Source organism: Strix uralensis, chromosome 5 (assembly GCF_047716275.1).
Source record: "Strix uralensis isolate ZFMK-TIS-50842 chromosome 5, bStrUra1, whole genome shotgun sequence".
Lineage (NCBI taxonomy): Eukaryota > Metazoa > Chordata > Aves > Strigiformes > Strigidae > Strix > Strix uralensis.
The window spans coordinates 8691468-8714231 of record NC_133976.1 but is presented as its reverse complement, the minus strand read 5'-3'; the positions used below and the strand labels follow the sequence as shown (position 1 = coordinate 8714231).

The 22764-nt window shown below is 39.9% G+C and overlaps 1 protein-coding gene across 6 annotated transcripts in view; it reads left to right on the top strand.

Annotated features, from left to right (window-relative positions):
- Positions 1–22764, top strand: part of GRM3 (glutamate metabotropic receptor 3) — a 111316-nt gene that overhangs the window by 77810 nt on the left and 10742 nt on the right. For 5 of the 6 annotated variants that reach the window (XM_074869840.1, XM_074869838.1, XM_074869836.1 and 2 more), the window contains one exon: positions 19192–20258. In XM_074869840.1, coding sequence (XP_074725941.1) covers positions 19192–20258 — 1067 coding nt within the window. The remainder of the gene's footprint in view (positions 1–19191; positions 20259–22764) is intronic. The other variant, XM_074869841.1, reaches the window with a different exon arrangement.

The following is a 22764-nucleotide window of genomic DNA, read 5'->3' as shown; positions in this document are numbered from 1 at the left end:
GTAGCCAAGTACTCCATTTCCTTGGGTGCTTGTAGGCATACCTCCCAGCACATACTGCATAGCTCCTTAGGGCCCCTGATCATCCAGAATCCTGCTAGCTGACTAGCTGAATTGTTCAGAGCACATCAGGAATTCCTGCGGCCCATATGCCTGGATTTCTTTACCATAGAAATCAAGAAGGGGCAGATGGAATTGGTCACTTGCTGCATCTTAACTCATCTCTCAGGAGGGGATTCAGGAGGACCCAGGATCTTGGACATGGTCTGGTAATATAGATTCGGTCACAAATTAAAAATAATGCGAGAACAGATGGAAGTTGAGATGCTTCAAAACCCGCATCTGAGTGTTGCATGCAATGCAGCTGAAGCCACATGCCTGGTCTGAGCAACACAATGCTTGTGTGCATCATGCTGTTTGGTCTCCTTCCTAAAGACTGCTGCATCAGTAAGAATAGTCAGATACCATGACATATACAGATGCATAGGCAATGTATACATGTCATATGTCATGCTGTAATTGCATTTGATTTATTTATTAATTTCATGAGCAGCACAAAACAGAATGAAACAACCTTTTCAGTTTTAGACCTATGGAAAATAACCATCATTTCTCCTCCCCCTCCACACAGCACTTAACACATAGAAACTATTTTCTCATTTACCTACACTTCTCCTCAGAGATACTTGAATGCCTTCAAATTGTTGAAATCAAAAGGTTTTAGGAGCTCTTCCAGAAGCTGGGTCCTGGCATCCTGATGGCAAGGGATGGCAGTGGTGTGCGATGTGCTTCTGCCCCTGCCAAGGCGACACTTCAGGACAGTAACGATGAGTGAGGCACTTAAATGAGTAGGCACTGCAATAACTTAAACTTCAATTATTTTGAAACTTTTTCTGACAGTCTAGGTATTTTTATGGGCTTAAATGCGTACACTCTTAATAGAGCCCAGCTTTAGTCTGTCACTAAACAATCTTGGTTCCAGTACATGATTCCTAATAATTTTTCTATCGTGCAAAGATTTTTTAAGCACCCAAGTGTTTTCCCACTCAGTATTTAGACAGAAAGTCAAAATAGCCACAACTTACTTTGACCAAAACTCCAGGAAAATTTTAATTTAGATACAGCCAAAAAACTTCATTTGCATTTTGACTGAAATATCTTTTATACTTTTTATGAATTAGAAGTTGAAGCTGTTCAAGCTGAAAAAAAAAAAAAAATCAAAGCCTGTCACTTTGAAATTTTGAAAACAGAAGTCTCTTTTTAGAACCAATTTAATTTGCTTTAAAATCAACATGGAAATCTTTGAAACTTTGAAGAGCTTTAGTTTCAGTTAATTTTCATTTCCAATTTAAAACATGAAAAAAAACCTGTCAGGTTCTTTTCCAATGGTTTTGTTCTGTATATATTATTACTAGCTTACAGCATGATTTACTCATCTGTTTCTTTGTTATCAGCTCTTCCATTAAAATGTGAATCCATGTTTTAATGTCAGTGATTTTTTAAGCAGATGAGTGATTTTTATGTAGGGAGAGAATCAGCAAATCTCCCATGCCTTCTTCCTTTCAGAAAGGTGTGAAACATACATATGAGTCTTGTCATTGATTTCCATGGGACCAAGAATTTGTCTTTGCTCTTTTTTGGTTGAAGAAAGTCTCTGGGTGTGTTGTTAATACAATGTCAGGACCCTGCTGCATGGTACATTTGATCAATGACACTCTCATATTTCCAGCTCCAAATCTGAGAATAGATGCAGAGAGAGGATGGCATGGAAGCTACCAGCCCATCAGGTACACTGCAACTAAGTCAGGTTGTGAATTTTCTCTCTTTAACTTAGGTAGTGATCCACACCCACTAAAAGGATGCAAGTGAGAAACAGAACAACAGATCCCTGCATGCATAAACCTGCAGTTTACCATGAAAGAAATCTGACAAATGGCCCTGAATGTATTCTCCCAGTTTCCAGGAACAGGTGATGGTGCATTTCAAACACACCAGCCTGAGTAAATGATAGGGTGCCTTGATATGGCTGGTGTGGGACTGTGCAATTTTAGACATTTACCCTACACACTTGAATTAGTTTTGGTTAGTATCTGATTACAGATAATGGAGCAGATCAGCACTTACAGAGCATGGTTCAGCCCATGTGAAGTAGCCCACGTGAGATATGATTTGCCCCTACATCTCTTGCTATTGACTGCAGATAGAGCACAGAACAACTAAGATTCTCACTTGCCATTTAGCTGAAAGCCTGAAGTGAGACTCTCAGGCACAGCAGTAATGGGATCTGTAGGGAAATACTCAGGGACCAGCTAACAGCAGGTTTGGAGCAGAGGACTGGCCAGGATTTGTGCACTCTCATGCTGCCACTGATGTTGACATGTTGTGTGACAGGTATTTCTTTAATATCTCTGCGGTCCTACTTATTTCTCCTTTTTCATTAAATTGAAATCATTCCATAGAACTGCAGTGTGGCACAAAGGCAGGGTGAGATTTTATTCCTTAGTGTCTGCGCAATACACTGAGCACATAATTTTCTTGCAAGTCAGTAAGACGTGTATGACAAATGTCGTGATGTCCTGAATCTTTTCAGTAAGGGAGAAGAGATGCCTGTGCCTGATTCCCACTTCCAGCAGCAGGATCTGAGAATGCAAAGCCCAGCCCCTAGATAAACACACTCACTCCGTCTCAGTGCTTGTTTGGCCTTTCAAAGAGATATAGGCTGGTTCATCTTCTTGATCTTCCCACCCTCTGTGTTCCCTCCTGAGGGCACAAGTGCAGCACTTGATGTTCTGAATTGTGATGCTCTTTTGCTGATAAAGAGATGTTGGTTCAAGAGGCTGTTAGCTTGTATTACCAGAACAACAAAGAAGTGCTGAAAAAAAAAAGTGAAGGGCTCCATGGGAGAGAGCACAGAGTAAAAACTTCTCACTATCTCCCAAACATTGTTTGGTGGAGACTAGTGTGTGGAAGGGACTCTCAGGAGGGCTGTGAATCCAGAGATGAACCCCAACACGAGGCAGAGCTCCACATATCCAGAAACCTCCCTCCCTCAGAGGGGTGGAGGGACCAGTGCGGCAACCAGCTCTGCTGTTTTAGCTCCTTTAAGCCACCAGGATGAAACAGAAAAGCAGTGTTATCCTTGACCACAGCACTATTTGACATGTGCCAGGACAGTGAACGTTAGCACAGGCAGTGTGAAAAAGGTGTCCATCATTTGGGATAAAGAGGGAGGGTCCTGCACAGCTGCGCCCCACGTGTTGCTACCTGGTGTAACTGCTCCTCTGGGGCCTTGGGCTCCAAGTTGGCCAGGGATGAGGAAGGGCAGCAATGACATTCAAGAATCACCAGTAGCTCCATCTGGCCCAGGGTTGCTGAGCTGGCTGTGCAGGATAACAGCCTTGTCACCCAAGGGCGTGGGACTGGGCTCCAGCTTTTCCCACTGCACAGTTACCAGGGCTGATGGTATTGCAGGTTTAACTCTGCCATGAGTCTGGGGTGGGAGTGTACAGGCAGAGGGAGGTTGGATTTAGGGGTGTATACATGTCCACCTGTCTTCTGCAGCTTCCTGAATCTCCTCAGCAAATGATAGGAGAAATCTGGCTAAAGCAATAACTCTGGAAAATAAATCATTACAAATTTTAAGCAATACATATATTTATAGTATTGAGTGTCTTTTCTTACCCCTTTCTTCCTCCACAGCTACAAGACTCACTGTCATGCCCATCCCTGTCTTATGTTCAGAAATCCAGCTCTTCCATAGTAAAGCCTATATCATCAAACCTAGCTTATACTGGGCTAAATCCTCTCAGGTGACTAACCAGAATGACTACTCAGAATGAAAAAGGGTTGTAAGTCAGGTCTGATTTGTCCTCTTTCATCCACTGGACTTTATGACAAAACTTTTTTCCTGCCTCATCCTAAGTTTCTGTGTGGTTTATTTTCTTTCTTTTCTTCCTCCCACTCTGCCCCAGTCAACACTCAAATAATATGAAGCAGAAACACAAACTCACCTTCTCATTTACTCTTGAACACTGGTGACTTCCATGGTGGGAATATACTTTCACGGACCATTTCCTTAGCAGCTCTTCCACCCAAGTAGGAAAAAGCTTAAAAGTCATGGTCTGCAACAGGCAGATGTCACCTCACTTCTGAGCACGGCAGTACTGCATGGTCCCTGCTCTGGGATTTAGCCATAAATGTTTCCCATCAAAAAGTCCACATCAAAGCTCACTGTCCTGCCACGCTTGCATGAAGCACAGACCAACAAATTATGTGTCTGCTATCATGAGCAGATTATGGGTGCAGAAACTTCAAAGGCCCTGGCAGGGAATGTGGAGGCTAAAGCAAGAGTTCATATCCCAGGCTCTGCAGCACATGGCCCTGCTACTCTGACATCTCACCCAACGAGCTCCTGTTTATCAGGTCAGATCCCCTTTGCCTCCAGCACTCGAAGAGTCAGCTGTAAGATTCTACTGGCCTTCCTTGTGATGCTTATTTGTAAAATAAACCAGAACACTGCTTTCAGCTGAAGGTAAAACTTTCATGGGCAGAAGGCATCTAATACCTTGTTAATCATAAATGTTTAAAAAGTGTAATTCATGATGGATTTGTGGCCAATAAAACCAAGGAAAATACAGAGTGAATTCCCCAAGATATTCATTAAAAATAGACATGAAAAAGATGTCTAGGATTTATAGGAAAAATTACTGCTTTTTTCCTGGGACCACAAATGTGTCATAGCATTTAAAACCTTGAAAGCAGCTAAGGGACAGTCTCTGAAAGCACACTTGAGACTTACTATTTCAGAGCAGAGGAACAGTTGAACCTGCACAGTATTTTCCCATATTTCTCTCTATATTAGAGTTACACTGGTATATATACACACAGAGCTGTAGTGAGATTTTGACAGCCTGGTTTTCCTGATGGCCCTCTCTATCTTCTCCTTCCTTCAGACGCCTCTTGGCAGACGTACCTGCTGATGGGGATCTGCAGCTTTCCTTTGGGCAAATTTACCCCTTCTGCTTAGTCCTTCCTGAAGCTTTTAATATGTGTGTATATTCATATATTTTTGTACTTTTTTAATATACATGCATATTTTCATATATATATTTAATTGTGTATAATATAGATTCATAAGTTATAGAATCATAAAATTAAAGAATAAATCAGATTAGAAGGGCCCTCAGAAGGTCTCTAGTCCAACCTCCTGCTGAAAGCAGGGTCAGCTGCAAGATCGGACAAAGGTGCTCAGGGCTTTATAGATGTAAACTGGCTGAATTTAAAATACTGTGGAATCTTTTCATCCTCTAATTTAGGTTTGAGGGACTATGATGGCAAACAATCCAGTCTGCACCCTGGATGCATTGTGTGTCACACACTGCACCATGTAAGCTGGGTACTTGGGCTGGCAGCAGGACACAGACGTTGTCATCTCTAGGGCACAACTTCCAAATAAAATTTTCATTAGAACTTTTCTTGCCAGCATGGCAGGTCAGTGACCTACCTATTAATGGTGTCTGTTATCTAGCCAGAGATTTTCATAAAATGCTGCCTCTTCATGTGTTCATTTGGTACTAATTAACAGTAATTGGCCTGAGTGAGCAGGAGCAGAGATTAAATTATGTTCCTGCCTCTTGAGATAAGATCCAGCAGCAACAGCCAAGGTGTACTGGACCACTGCTTCCCATCTAACTAGGGAGGAAAGCACTTCTGCCTGTTGCCACCACTGCCTGCTGCCACTACTCCTCTGCCTGACCTGAGCACTGAGCTCCCATAGACAAAATGATGGGAAATGCAGCATTAGCCAAACACAGAGCAGCAACAACTTTTCTCATAGTCCTCAGAAAGGCTCTGGAAGTATGTTGCCTTTGGCCTTTACCCAGCTGGGTGCCATTCCTGGAAAGTCTGCAGAAACCACAGGCCAGCAATGGCCTCAAACTTGTAGCAGCATATTTAGGTGAAGTTGCTTTGACATCTCTAAAAGAGCAAATAGCTCTCCATCTCAGTTTCCTCTACTTGAATATTTATACAACCCACCACTTTAGCAGAGCTATGAAAAAGTGAATAAGAAGTTATATAGTCTGTGTCTTGTATGTAACAAAGTCAGCTGCTTTTGTCATATTTATAATGTGGCCTTTATGCATCTCGTAAATCTCTAGATTGCGCAGTGCCCATGCGGGTGTGTAAATGAGGATGAGATTAGACACTTTGCGTTTATGGAGAAACACATGACTGAAAAACTGAGCAATTATTTGCTTTCAGATCACATATTTAAGAGACAGAAGGCTTCGTAACCTAATTTCTCTAAATCACAGATTTCTGTGTTTGCCTGCTGCTTGTTTTATAATAGTTATTGTTTCACTGGCAAATGTTATGTGAATCCCAAACACCGAGGGTCTGCACAAAGTGCTCGGAGAAGCAGGAAAACTTGTACAGCCTTTTCATCCCCCAACCATGCATGCTCTCTTTTCCAGTCCAACTCGTCTCTACAACAGAGGGACAGCTCAGGACATACCATGGGATTATATTATTCTTCTTCATGCAAGACATCCGCATATAGGTGAAAAGGTGTCAGGTCTGCTTCTTTCTCCTTGCGACCTGGAAGAAGAAGATATGTGAGAAAAGAGTTTGATTCAGGATTTCTACCCCTTACATTTTAACCTCTAATTTGGCTCTGAAAAGCCGAAGGGAAGACCAGATTCTGCTCTATTACCTCCTATGGAAGAGCACTTTAGCACTTCCAGAAGTAATCTCAGTTAGTCTCACCTGCATGCTGAGGCGCTATTTTAGGGGCTAAAAAAGGCAGAGGTTGCGCTCAGAACATGACCACAGCAGTGTTAATGAGGCTGAGGACAAGGATTCCATAGGGACACACTGGGACAGCGTGACACATTGGGAAAATAAATTACTCTTTTGAGTAATCCAGGTGTGTCCTGGACTTTCATTAAATCCCCGAGAAAATTAGTCTTTTCAAAAGGTGATGAAGAAAACTATGGAAAGTCACAAACCCAGGCATCTAGCTCCAAAGATAGCCAAATGTTATCTTTTACCAAACCTGTATTTTTGTTGGCAGTTAATAATTATACTGGAAAGGTGGAACTGAAAACATAATCTGTAGAAAACTATCTTTTCTCATGAAATAACCTTAATATCACTACATTTCTGAAAGACGCTTTTGTTTCACCCAGTAGAGCACAGTGCAAAGGTACCAAATCAATATAGCCGCATTAATGAGACACTAACCTTCTGCCCAGCCTGGTGCTGCAATCTAGACATGGATCTTGGTTTGAATCCTGCATCACTTCCACATAGCATATTTCCATGCAAACCTGCCACAAGATGACTGCTGTACTTGTATTTGTTGAACTGCAGCCCAGATGAGCATGTGAATTTATTTCAGCTTTCTGCAAAGACTAAACTACTCCCTTCCAGCTTATCTCTGCCAGTTTCTGACATTCAGTGCAGAACGAACGAGCTCAGCGACAGTCATTTTTCTCTATCTCAAAGGGAGAAAGGAGTTCAACCCAACCTCAAAACATCCCTTGTCTAAATTTTTGCACTTACACACATTTTCCACAAATATTTACAACCTTTATGTAAATGGTCTCATGAATCAAAAGAAGTACTTAGGGCAAAAGTTTCAGAGAAATGACTGAAAGGATATCACAAATTTACCTTTCATATTCATGCAAGTGTTTGTGAGTATTTTTATCAAAAAAATTAGGCCAGTAGATCACACCTACCTTCTAAAAGCAAATTCAAAAAGCAACTAGATCTGCACTTTCATGGAGCAGAAACTCCTTTTATGTATGAGTACTCTCCACAAACTGACCTTGTACACAATTCACATCGATTGCTAACTGGATGGACCTGGCAGATAAATGTGTTAAAGGGTGGGTTTCTTTCACTTCCTCATCTGTTAGAGCCATGTTTCTAAACACCTCTAAAAGCATCTCAGAGAATGTCTGCTTTGGCATCACTGCAATATTTATGGCTATTTTGATAGCAGACACAGACTATAATGTAAGAAGATATTTCATTGCCTTTATCTGGGTGAGTCATTTCCTTTTGTTTCCTTCTTCCTGCCATGAAAGTGTATTTTGTCTAAGGATATAACAAGTGAATACAAAGAATAATAAAATTCTTCAAGGCAGAGGGAACAACACGCATATTCATGCAGAGGGGTATCAGAAGCAGAGAAATTTCTAACAAAAATGTCCATAAAATTCTAACTGTAGCATGGCTCAGGAACAGGACTGATCCTCTGATTTGCTTTGTCACCCCTTGCTCCAGTCATGGAGCAGTAAATCAACATCAACTCACTTGTTCACTATTGGGATGCAAAGGGGTTCATCCCTAAGCCAGAAATGACACTATCTCCAAACATAAGTCCTTAAACCTGAGGCTTGTAAATCATTAAATAATTACCAAGATCATTAAGTTGGCTTGTAGGATCTCGACACCAAAACTCACTATCTCTTTAGTGCATAGGAAGAACAGCACAGAGCCAAAAATGGTGACGGTGTGAATGGTAGTTGCAAACAGCCAATAAATAGAAAGCAAAGGTTAATGTACCTCACAGTCTGAAGGCCCCAGCCCCCTCAGTCTTGCATCCACTTTTCAGCTCCTACGGTTTTGCTTTTCTTGTTACAAGCCCATCTTCCTACTTGCCAGTATGTGAATCATCTCATCTCTTCTCGACTAATGACACACATATATCTAGCACTTTTCCTACAGAAGAAAGTCAAGAGTACTTCTGAAGACTGAGAGATATTAACTTTCTAAATGTGTATGTGCAATTGCTCCTCAGTGTGACACTGCTATACACAGATTCCAGACAATTTGATGGACAACAGAGCAAGCTGATGCAGCAATTCCTTTATATATATGAAATGTTTACCACTTCTGTGGCTGAAATGCAAGGCTCAGCTGAGAAAACACCACAGTTTTAGCCAGGGAAGGAATTGCACCATGCTCAGTGCAAACAGGGAGACTATTAGTGTGAGAAAGATGAGCAAAGCACAGCCTTGAACAAAGTCCTCACACAGAATATGTGCCACGGAAATCCCATGTAACTCTGTAGCTGAGTCTTTCAGGGTGGACTGTGATCCCTAATGGCTGCATCTGACATTACTTTGACTCCATGACTCAGTATCAACCAGTGTCATATGGAACATTTAGATCAAAAAACACACCCACAGGCTTGCACAAACACACATGCACGTGCACACGCTCACAAGAGCACTCACTGTTCTTTACAATTTGGATTTACTCGACCCAGTTCTACATTAGAAGATAATACTTGATGTGCAATTGTTGAGTTTGTATTGGCAAAAAGTGAACAGCAAATCAAAAAACAGACTTTTTTTTCTACCAAAAAGAAAGGAAGAACCTCCTGGTGTTTGGGTAGTAGCACCAATGAGTTTCACAATCCTTAACCAGAGGACAGTCCCAGAGTGATTCTTTTCTCAGTTTTCCTTTTCTTGCAGAGGCCATTACTGCCCTTGTAGCTTCTTGTTATCTCTTCTGTCTTTTCACCATACACAGGATGTTTTGTATATGCTGTATACATGCTTTTCCTTCTATTGATTATGCTCTAAAAAGAATCATCCCTTGTTGCCAAGGTCAAATTTCTGTAGTGATCAGTAGCTGTCTGTTTGTGTGTAGCTCTGGAGCATCAAGCATCTTCCTGAGTTTCTGCTACAGAACTCTCCCACACTCTTACTGTGGGAACACTTTTTCTGTGGCTCTTTATCTTTTACAGTAGGTCTTAAATTTGCTACAAAACACTAGAAAATGCTTGATCATATGCAGAAGCGTATGGGCTGGGTTTGCTTGACTCTTCTAATCTAAGCAGCAATAGCATTGTTGCCTCTAACAACAGAAGGCTGTGCTCTTGTGGTCCCTTCCCTTGCCATAAATAACTATACACTGGCCCTATAAATAAATTTTACCTATAGTTTCTCCAAAAGTGGAATTTTTCCATGACATTTATCTATGGCCCTGATGGATGGAGAAGCTGATCACTGATCCGAGATCTTGATGCCAGCTTGCTAACAGAGACTATCTTGCTACATCAGGAGAGATCTCCACCAGACAGTGGCAAATAAGACACTCAATGAAACTGCTATTGGGAACTGACAAAAATGTGCTGGAAAAGTTTGTTAAACTTCCTCTATTAGATTTGCACATCTATTTTAATAAATAGCTAATGGCAAGTTAATGGTCCAGTAACTAAAAGAATAAAAAGTCCATCTTTAAAGGTTCTTTAGATAAGAAAATATCTCAAGTCAGATGAAGGTTTGAGGCAGTGCTGTTAATGTCCTTTCTAGATCTCTGAAACACTATCAGTCTAAGCCTATCAATATGTCTCTGCTTCCACCATTAAACAGGCAAATAAATCAACATTTTCGTTTTACATTTCCCCTGAGGTCCAGTGATTGCTGTTGCTGTTGCTGAACTGATTCAGCAGAGCAAAACATTAGCAAAAATGATTCTGTGCTCTCAGCTTCATCTTTTCTTCCTGAGAGAAGTATTTGCAAGTACTAATAGGACATGCAGCTTGCATGTTGTAGGATAATGCACATCAGTAAACACTGATGATGCTGGGAGAGGTGATGTGCTACCTTTGCAGCTGGTGTGTGATAGGCATGAATAACCATAAAAGCTGGAAGTTCTTATCCTTTATATCACTATCTTTTTACTGAAATTCATTGTTGTGAGTAACCCACTTTCACCTCTTGATTTGCTGACTCAGCATCTGGTCATATAGGAGATATACTCTATTGAATACTCACTTAACCTGTCATTTTAGTAGATGTGCATTTCTAGCCATCACATTATTGTATGGGAAGGAGTAAAAAGCAAATCCAGGCTCAAACCTTTACGAAGGAAGATGAGTCACATTTAATGTGTGTGGTGGGCCTTACTGAAAACATTAGTTTGATGATTTCTCCATCAGTGGCCAAAATTCAAGCCAGACAGCTTTCATACCTTCTTTGACACAACTCACTTGGTAGTCTAATAACTGGAGAACTATTGAAGGAGGAAGCTACCCACCTTCCTGATGGCAACTCAGTCTAGCCAGAGCCCAACTTTGGTGGTGTCTGATTTTCTCCACTGGCTATAGGAGCTCTGTAAGAAAACTACATTACCAATATAGACACTCTAATGAAGTTTAGGTTAAAGAAATATAGGCCACTTTTTTCATGCACATATTATATTTACAGAGAAAACTGATCTGCTCCAGAATCTTACACCATAAGATGTGTGAAATATTTACATTTCCAGCTGAACTCCAAGTGTTCTTTGTCTTCCACCAACATTATGTCAGATGTGCCAAGTACTATAACTGAGCTGCATAATATGTCTGAGCATAAAGGTTCCTCTGTGTGTTTCACCGCAGCATTGTTTCTTTATTCTAGTTACGAAGCATCCTACAAATCCTTTTTTCCACAAAATGTTTAATAAAGTTGAGCTTCAGTTATTTCGAAAAGATGCTCTCCTTAGAATTCACTACTTATGGTTTTATTTTCCTACTGGAAATACAATTTAATTTTGCAAATTACCTCATTATTAGCAATTTGTAGGGTGATTGCTGACAGTTTTCAGTAGCTTTTTAACAAAAATAATAGCGTAGAGTCATAAGATTTGTAGGAAGAGGCAATACCTTTATTAGACAGCCCACGTATCTGGAAAGGACAGAAAAGCTTTTGGCACAACATCTCTTTGCTGTATCTTGTCTTGCATCTTGATCAGACCCTGTGTTTCTAAACTATATACTTTTAAAGAAGTGAAGGAAAAGCTCCCAGCAATCACTCTGAAAATGGATAATAATGAGGCGGTTTGCAAAGTGAAATTGTGTTTCCAGGAGGAAATAAAAACCTGATATACTGAACTCCAAGCAGAGCTGTTCCTTCAAAATAATTGAAGGTCAAATTTATTGAGCAATTTCTCTGATGACCTAATGAAGTCACCTTGTGCCTGAAAGCTTCTGCACTTTCTCCTTCTATAGACTAGTCTAATAAAAAATAGTGCTTTTCTTAGGAGCTTGAAATTTCGTGAATCTTAGACCATCACAGCTACAGGTTTCCTACTACTAAATAATAGTATTGCATTATAAGTGATTAAATCTCTGTCAGCCCACCTGATTTGGGAGTGTCTCCATATCAAGTCAATTAGGGAATAACAGCCAGAGGGTCTATTTCATGGTTCATTTGGTTCTGATCTCTAAGGGCAAACTATCTAAATTCTTCAGATCACCGTTTGGAAACAGCTCTCTAATCCTCAAGTCCTCACAGAGGAGAGAATGTTTTAACCACCTTCCTTCAATATCTTAATAACTGAATCTATTCATATTTCCTTCAGGCTGACAAAGAGAACAAAAAATTTTATTAGGTATTCAACACGTCCTTAGCCACCAGTTACTATATGCAATCTTGAGGTGGAATTAGCACATCATGGAATGGTACCTCCAAAAAGAGAAAGATTCATGCCATTGTGACATAACTGAGTCCCTCCCTTAGTCCAAAAGTTAATTTTAGCAAAATTAACACACAGCTTCAACCTCCTTCAGCTGCACCCCAGATGTATTGAGAAGGCAGGGGTAAGGCATGACACCAGTCCCAGCACTGAGGTTAAATGAGAATGTCCCTCAGCCAGCAGTCCAAGTCAGACACAGAGAACTCATAACCCTGGGACTGGCAGAAAGTCCCAACCAAAATCTCAAGCTCTGAAAGCAATGCTCATGTTCAGCAACTGTAACATAACTCACCAGCCAACTCATTTTTTCCTCAGACCAAAATATTTCAAGAGATACCAAAGGCCAGCATAGAATTTACAGTTCCAGCTCCCAAGCTTTTGTGTTGCCACCCTAACAGTGGACATAATTCTTCATAATGGGAATGGGTTCCCCCTGCTTCTGTTTACAAAATAACTAGTTGGCCTGAGGGAGGAGTTAGGCAGTTAAAGCCATGGTTTAATTTCCTTTGTAATTGCAAGTTGATTGCTAGTATAAATTACTTTGCATGCATTTTGCCTCTTGTGCCAGCCATTTCCTAAAGTGAATAATCTTAAATTAAAAGAATGGTATCAATTGAAAGGCATTGCTATGTTGGAATCTCACAAATCATTCCTATCAATTATCAACCTAGCAGACTTATTAAAAAAAGAAAAACACCTCAGATGCTTTTTCATGAATGTTTGATTTATTTTAAAGTTGGTCTAATGCAACCTTAACCAAAAAACGTCAAGAAATTTTCTTAATTTCTAGGGATGTTTTCTATTTTTAAGGAGAAATATAATGACTGCAAAACATTTACATGCTTTCTGCCTTCCGTGTCTCAAAATCCAAATCCTTTAAGAAATCAAAAATTCCCTTTTAATTTCTTAAATTTTCTTAAAAAATAAGAATGATTTCATAAGTTCCTTGATGAAGGTTTGTAACTTAGCATCTAGTTCATTATCCCCAAGTCCTAAAGACAACACATACCCAAAGGCCACACAAGTAAGAGGACACCACACACCTGAAAATTAAAACATTATGCTTAAGGCAAGCATTTCACAGGAAAGGTAGCTAGGGGGTTCTGTGTTCAGCCAGGCTGAGGATAATGACAAGCTGAATTAATTCTTCTAATCTTTGAGATCTCTCTTAGTTTGTTTTGCCAGTGTCCACATTACTTTTCTCCTGGACTCCTCTCAGATTGCCTCTGCAGCCTCTGCAGGCAGCTTGCAAGAGACACTCCTTCACAGGTACCTTGCAGAGAGCTTGTGCAAGGTGATATCACTTGGCACTCCAGCTGTGAGCCTTTCTGTTCCAAATATTGGTGATATTCATCTCACCTAACTTCAGTTACATATATTGTAGGTGTATTTTAGCTAGTCACTCTCATTATGGTCAGCAGAAAAAAAACATGTACAATTCAGATGAGCTATCCTAGATACCTACTCTAAGGTGAACCCTAGAAACACTCATTCTCTTTTGTAGGGCAGAAGCTTGGGATAAGTAACTCGTATGCAAATACCTGTGTGATAGATCTTTGCAACTAGGCTTGGGGAAACATTTCTATCTCTGACTACTGCGAACACTGTGGTGGTCTATGACATGTTAAAGTTCCCTACAGTAAACAAGTTTCTAACCTGAGAGAGAAACCATAGAGCTGAATAGAAAATCTGTAGACATAGATAGGAAAATTACATTTGTAGAAGACTAATTAGACTCATTCATTTCTTGAAGGAGAAAAAGCAATACTGCATATGACCCAAACACATCCAGAAACGATGGTGCAGAGGTTAAAAGTGACTACTTGTCTCTGTGAAAACTGATATTTTAAGACCATTCATTATTTATTAATTGTGAAGAGGTACAATCTAGTGACACTTCACTCTGATCTTTCCCTATAATAACTTTTAAATTACCAAATTCAACATCCCTTCTGCCAATCAGATGTGAAACCAGCTGCGTTTTGCTGAGACAGAAACAAGAGTGGGTGCATCAGGTCTCCATTACTCAGTCTGAATGTTCAGCCAAGCAGAAATAAGTCACTTTGACCTCAACAAACCATATCTAGATAAAAATAAAAGAAAATTAAAAGATGTATGTATTCTCAGTATGTATGCATAGTTTTCAAGATAAGGCATCATACATGCAGACAAGTCCATTGGACAAACACACCATATCCTGTTGTATTATTATCAAGGTTCTTCCTTACAGTGCTTTAAAAAGGCATTGCCCAGGATGTGTAACAGGAAGGAGTAGGGGGCATTAAAAAAAACTATATTTTTCCAGTACATAAACAAATGTCTTGTTTTTCAGTCTTAAATCAGAAGTTCAGAGTTTTTGCAGCACCATCTAGTGAGACTAAAAAGGTTTTACCTAACTTTTCAGAAACTCCCGCCTGTTTCCTCTTTACATTTGCATTTCTTTTTAATCACGATATGGTTATAGTCCATTGGCTGAAAGTCTTTGGGGCCAACAAGCTGTTGAAGAATCTGCCTTTGGTGCACACAATAGTCCCTTTTACATTTCTTTCTGAACTACATGAAATCCCACAGCTTTGCAAACTGCCGAGCTGAAAAACTACAGAGCTTTCATCAAGCCTTGTTATTAATGAATTGCCTCCTAGCTAGTGAGTTGTGCCTCTGATCTGTACCTTGTTTTGAAAGAATACACTCTGCAAGCAAAGAACAGATGCATGTTTTATTGGATGTGAAGGATGTTCTCAGATGTAGGCATACCTGTCATCATTCCTAGCAGGAAGTGTTACTGATTATATTTTCTATAAGACAACATCTATACACTTAGCTCTGTGCCAGACATATGCAAGACTGTATGCGAAATATCCTTCCTGGCCCAAAGATGTTGCTGGCAAACAAAATCCTGTCTGATTCCAAGCCATTTCAGATGACGCTCATCTTTTCCTAGGCTGCTCTGTTTCTTGAAAGTTTCCCAGTGCCTAATTAGGATTAAAACTGCTTTGTTTTCCTCATCTACTCATCCCTGGTTAAAAAATCCTGGAGTATTTTTCACCCAACTGAGCCAATGTGTGGAATCAGAAGCATTTTTAAAAATATTTCCTATACCACCTCTTAAAATAATGTTTTTGCCCAATAAGAAAATAAATCCCACCTTCAGAACTTTCTTTCTGAAATCTTCCATGTCACCAAGAACTATATATCACTGACACCAAAAATAATAAAAATTTCCAAATGAAAGCAACCCACCTTCTTCTAACAACACATAAGCAAATACTTGATAACTATGTGATTGTTAGAAAAGGGAATACCACTGTAGGAAGATAGAAACAAAATGACATAATTCACTGTATAGAAGCTATGATGTTATTTTACGTTCTTACCCATACCTGCCACTAAAACTGTTGTGAAACTATACAGTCTTTCCTCTCTTATCTGAAGCTGAAGGAGTTTGTGCTCCACTTACACAATGGCATCCGCTCCTCCGATAGGATTTCTCCAGTGAACTGGCAGAGGTGGGTTGCCTGCACTGTGGCTCCATAGGTTTCTGTCTTCTGCACTTCATATACCTGAGGGTTTCTCCTGTTCTCATTAATGCCACTGGTGTCGCATCTTCATTGATGAACTGCTGCAAGCTGGAGCACAAAACATTGCTGGTTTATCTTTAAGTCACTTTTAATTATCCTTTCTTTTCCTTAATAACTTCTTTTATAGAATTTCTCTTGGATAACTGCTTTGCATAAGGATAATTCATTTCATGAAGTGCAAGGGGAGGAGAAGATTCAAAGATACTGCTCAAAGGAAACAAAGTTTATATTGTCATTCAGATAGACTTTTAGCTAACAGCATGGGTAGACCCAGAGAGTCTTGTCTCTCATATCCCAAGGATCAGATCCAAACCAGCTTAGCTACAACCCTGAAAAATACCTGCCAAAAATACCTGTTATAAATATTGTAGATTTACACTCGAAACTAAAACGTAACTGCAAAAAAGTTCTAAGTAACTTATGATGTGGCCTGACATCTATTAATATGCAAAAGTTATTCTTGTTACTCTAAAACATAAAGTCCTGCTTTTTTATGATATTGCATTCTTTCCTATAAGCATCTCATTTTTATGATTATTATGACATCATATTTTCTGAAAACATGATTTTTTGGAAGTAGTTCTACAGGATCTAGAATATGTTGATAAATATCAGTTAAAATGCCTTAGTGATTTTATGTGTAATCAGTCAGTATATTAATTGCTGCCACCCAGTGGGCTCATTTGTAGTCTTTGGCTCACCATACTATAATTTAATACATCATTGTTTGGTTAAATGATTTCATCCTCTCCATCTGAAGGAGTGTGATTTATTTTCCTCTATTAGCAGAGACTAAAAATTAATGTTTTAAGCTACTAGTTGTGGTTGACTTAAAACATATTGTCCTACAAATTATTTTTCTTCATATCTGTAGTGTGGGACCAGACCCATGGAAGGCAACATACGCATAAGCTTTGAGCTAACTATACGTGAGATTACCTGCTTTGCCTTCTTGACCTACCTGCAAAGTCCAAGGCAAATACTTTGTTCTATTTAAATGATAAATATTTTATCAGAACTAAGAAGTTTTTTAACATGTTACACAGGGGGAACTCTTTCCTGAAAAGTACTGATATTTCTGACCCTCACATAACTTGTGACGGGGTACTCGTGCACGTGACAGAAGATAAGCCATGCAAACAGTTTGCAGTTTGTCTCGCTTACCTGCAGCTCCAGTGGTGCCAGTAGAAGTCACAGGCTCTCGGCACACCTCAGGAGCTGGCCTGTATAACACTGAAGTGAATAAATTGGCTCTTAAAACTGGGCTGCTGCGTTAACAGCTTCTACAATCTATATAAGTGTTATGAATAATGAAATAAGACACTGTCAATGACAACACATTATTGAAGAGCTGTTAAGTGCTGCATTATGATTTCATTTTAATGCTACTCCTGGATGAGAGAGCTTACATGCCTGTGCATGAAGAGGAGGAGGGAGAGAAGTGAAGCTGCTTAATATTCTTCTTATTGACCTATATTTTGAATTCAGATACCTGTTTAATTTAGAGCATGTTATTTCCAGGAGGACTGGCCATTTGGGGGAGTAATATGCTGCCCTTAATTTTTGTGCACTCAGCCGTCTTGTTGGGTTACATGCAGTGCAACTAGATGCCAACAGGGAAGAAAAAGATAAAATAATCCTCTTACGCATTCCTGGGTTACCCAGACCTAGTCTGTAATCCTGTAAATCAAGGCTGTCTACCACTGTGGTTGATGCAGGTGAGGCAGTAAAGTGCAGGAGAGGGAAGGGATAAGAACAGGCCAAGTCTTGGCTCAAACCCAGAAGAGACTATAGGTGGATGTAAATTATCTTCCAACCTTGCCCTAAGATAAGAAGACAGTTGGGAAAGAAATGCACTCCAAGTCCAGCAGCTGAGGGGGTATAGGCTATGCATCAATGCTCCAACTGGGGCTTCTGTGCCAAAAACCACTGTCCCTTTTACTGCCTTTAGTGGGAGTACTGCAAAATAAGGTAACACTCTGCAGGAATAAAGGTGAAAGAATTTAGCCTCAGTGCTTTATAGAAGCTAAATAAATCTACTGCAAGAAATCTAAAGTATCTGGAGGTTGAAGTGGAGGAAGATATTACATCCTTATATGATATTGCTCATGCTCAAGCACAGCATGGGCACAGATGTAAGGAAAGAGATTTATTCCAGCAATGATAGTGGAACCACTTCTGTAACCAAAGACACTGGGGAATGAAATCACCTTTATTGCTCATCAATGGCAAAAAACCCCAAAACTTGCTTCCAATAAACAGCTTCCTATAAAGCTGTTCACCTTTGATGCTAAAGCAAACGACCAATAAATCACATGGTAAATGCAATTTCCTCCTACATTTTTAATATTTCTTCATTCCCTGCATGAGCCTCAGCTGGAAGAAAAACAAAAACTCTCTGGAGTTTACCAGTTGGAAGTGTTACAATATTGATTTCACAGAAGGTCACAGATCAAGTTTGTGGTTTTTTTCATCTAACCCCCAAATAAGATATAGGACCAAAGCAACACATGCTGGGAACCTCGGACCAGACAAGAAATATCAGAAACTGGTAAAACTGAAGCAAAACAGAAGGGATTCAAAACTTCCTACGACACAGGGAGAAGTGGAAAAGACATAGTAAGAAATTGTTGAGGATTTCATAGTTACTTCTCCATTATTTTCAGAACGAATACTCTATTCAGCTGCATCCCAGACTGTTGGCCTCAAATTTGATGTTTATTAATCTGACTATTTAATTTTTCTTATGTCATGACAGCTGAATTTTACCAAATAATGCTGAGTCTCAGTTAGAATCAGACCTCTTTCTTTCAAGAGAAAATGTGAAAGGTAGCAGTTGTGCATACTGGGGGAAATAATTGGAGAATTCATTTGTATACAGGGTAAAAAAAGTAAGGACATTGGTAATCTAACATTTACAAATATATCTCATGCAGTAAAGTGAAATAGTGTTCTATTATCTGACTTCTTTTCTTCTTCCAGGTTCAAAAATGAGACAGATAACAGACCTCTCGACTTACCTGTTGGCACTTGAATTGGATTCTGTAAGCTGTCAGGTGTCTGTGCTTGCCAAAGGAATGAAAAATGTCATCTGCAGTTTTGATAATAACGTTCTCTATTTCTTTTTTTTTCACAGCTCCATTCAACCCTCCCAATGCTGCAGACAGTATGGTCAAATTTGATGCCTATGGAGATGGGATAGGACGATACAACGTGTTCAATTTCCAGTACACTGGAGGCAGATACTCCTATGTGAAGGTTGGTCACTGGGCAGAAACCTTGTCACTTGAGGTAGACTCTATCCACTGGTCCAGGAACTCTGTCCCTGTCTCCCAGTGCAGTGACCCCTGTGCTCCTAACGAGATGAAGAATATGCAACCAGGAGATGTCTGCTGTTGGATTTGTATTCCCTGTGAAACCTATGAGTACCTGGCTGATGAATTCACTTGTGCAGACTGCGGGCCTGGAAAATGGCCCACAGCTGACCTGACTGGCTGTTATGATCTACCAGAAGACTACATCAAGTGGGAAGATGCTTGGGCAATAGGTCCTGTTACCATTGCATGCCTGGGCTTTATTTGTACTTTTATGGTCATTGCAGTGTTCATCAAGCACAACAATACCCCCCTGGTCAAAGCTTCTGGCCGTGAACTGTGCTACATATTGCTCTTCGGGGTCTTCCTGTCTTACAGCATGACTTTCTTCTTCATAGCCAAGCCTTCTCCAGCTATCTGCACCCTGCGTCGTTTGGGGTTAGGAAGTTCCTTTGCTGTCTGCTACTCTGCCCTTCTGACAAAAACGAACTGCATAGCCAGAATATTTGATGGTGTAAAGAACGGTGCTCAAAGGCCTAAATTCATCAGCCCCAGCTCTCAGGTCTTCATCTGCCTGAGTCTCATTTTGGTACAGATTGTAATGGTGTCTGTGTGGCTTATCTTGGAGGCCCCTGGCACCAGGCGGTACACTCTTCCTGAGAAGAGAGAGACTGTCATATTGAAATGCAATGTCAAAGATTCCAGTATGTTAATCTCCTTAACATATGATGTAATCCTCGTAGTCTTATGCACTGTATATGCCTTCAAAACAAGGAAATGTCCAGAGAACTTCAACGAAGCCAAGTTTATCGGTTTCACAATGTACACAACGTGCATCATTTGGCTGGCCTTTCTCCCCATATTTTATGTGACATCTAGTGACTACAGAGTAAGTCTTTGGATATCTGTTTCCATAAATCATGTGCATCACTTTAGGGGACCATGTTGGCATTCACTAAAAGCTCTTTCACTTCTTTTGTCCACCATATCACTTGCAAACAAGCTCTGTTTCAATGTTAATGTCCATCTAAACATATTACCAAATTTTAGCTTATTTCTAAGAAAGATGGTCTCATTTCAAACTGAGCATGTACAGTTAGAGGTGGAAGGGATTAGTACCATCAGTCTGCTTGTGATAGAGACATAGCATATAGATTAAGTATTCATATTGGTACATCAGTATGTGAAGTCATAGTCCTAACAGAAAAGCCTAGTAGATCATGAGCTAGAATGAGTCATAATGAGTTATTTGGTGGAGGTGGACCTTAAATTAAAAACTGAACTAGCTAGTCTCCGTCTGCAAAAGAATCTGCCATTCAAACATTGTATTTTCTTCCACATAAAAAAGATAAGGAAAGAATTTCAAAATTTGCTATGAAACAGGATTGTTTAAAAAAAGAATCCAACAAATGTTATGTTCAAATATAGAAATTTTTATTATTTCTCCACTTTGTAGGGGATAAAACACATACCTCACTGAGCAGAAAATATTGGTCAGCTTTCACCAACAAACTTAAAAAACATTAAATTGTTTAAATTGTCACAGAGTGTTGCAAAGCTTCAAGTTCAATAAAATCATATTTTTGGATGGAAGGAAATTGTCTCCGAAAAAGATTCAGATCTGCTCCACTGGAAATCTCACAGTTATTATGATGTGAGAAGTGACTGCTGGAGCTGGCCCTTGGAGTAGTCTCTGGTGAATTAATTCAACTTTCTGCCCAGAAGAAAGGTAGATTATTTTAGGGTGGTATAATTACCAGTAGTATGTACATGAAATAACCTGTAAAACTGTGGAGCTAATAATTTCACTCAACATACTTTTGGTGTGACCACCCTGGAACAGTATATTTAGTACTATTTTTCTCAGCTTAGGAAAGGTACTGAAAACCTTGAGAAAACAAGGATAGATAACAAATGACGCAGTAAGACACACGGTGACAGTAAAAAAGCTAAATATATTTAGTCTAGACAAGAGTAAACCCAGGGAGACGTGATCACAGACTATAAATAATTTCAAGGCAAAAAAAAAGAAAGAAAGGGATTATTTAGTCTCAGGAGAAGTTAGAATGGCGAGTAATCAATTGACGCTAATGAAGGAAAAGTTAAGGAAGGCACAGGGGTACAGATCAGGACACCCAAAGTAATCAGGAAGATAGACAGAGAAGGAGGGTAATATCAGTGCAGACAGTCACATGAGTGGGAAGCACAGACACTAAATGGTCAAAAGAAACAGGACTTGATTGCTCAAGCAGCATTTTTCAGCCTTATCTCCTGAGTGGGCTTTTCAAAACCACCTGTAGGCATTTAATCTAAATACAATGTTCCAAATAAGCCAATTCCAGTCCTACCAAATTGACACAAAATGCTTTTAACACCTTTTTTGATGCTTTCATGACATGTCAGGAGCTTTTTGAAAATCCCATTCTAGATGTCTACACTTACAGGGTTCCTTTGAAAAGCCCATATTTAATTTCCCTGCAGAGTTACATGTTTATTCTGAATCAACCCGTGTCATCCTCATGTAGACCAATAGTCGTGGCACCATCAATAAACAAACCTAGAAACATAATAGTAGCAATGAAAAAAAATGAATGTTGGCTGGCTTGAGATTTTATCATTAAACACAAACATCACTTAGGACTCACCCTACTGAAAAAAAAAAGGGAGAGCTCCTGGAAATGTATCTAGAGATTTGGCGTTGACCTCACTGTAGTAGTTAAAGAACAAACAAAAATAAGTAGATCAACATAGTATACATCCCTAGCAATACTGAAGCAGAAGTGTCCCTGTATGAACCGTGTATGACAGGTGCCAGACACCATGTTAGACATGCTGGGATGGCATATCATTGTATGTCTTACAGAGTCACCCACCAAATAACCCTGCTATTTGGTTAAGGCCTTTGCTGTGAGAAGGGCTTATTGTATAGCTATGCCTCCAGTACATACATTTTTTTTTCTGTTAGTCTAAGCTTGCTTATATTGGCATGATCACTCTCTTCTCCCTGAAACGAATAAATTTTAACAGCAAAAGGAATTCTGGGGGAAGGATTTACGGTAGAGCTCTTGGTGATTCCATCATGACTTCAGATGTGGGTCTTTTCCACACACAACATGTCTTCACATAATCACCAAGGTTGGAAGGGACCTCTAGAGATTGTCTTATCCAACCTCCCCTGCTCCAATCAGGGTCACCTACAGCAGGTCACTCAGGGCTGTGTCCAGTCAGGTTTTGAATATCTCCAAGGATGGAGACTCCACAACCTCTTTGGGCAACCTGTACCAGTGTTGGTCCATCTTCATAGCTTTCTTATGTTTTTCCCGAATTTTGGTTTGTGCCCATGGCCTCTTGTCCTGTCACTGGGCACCACTAGGAAGAGTCTGGCTCCTTTTTCT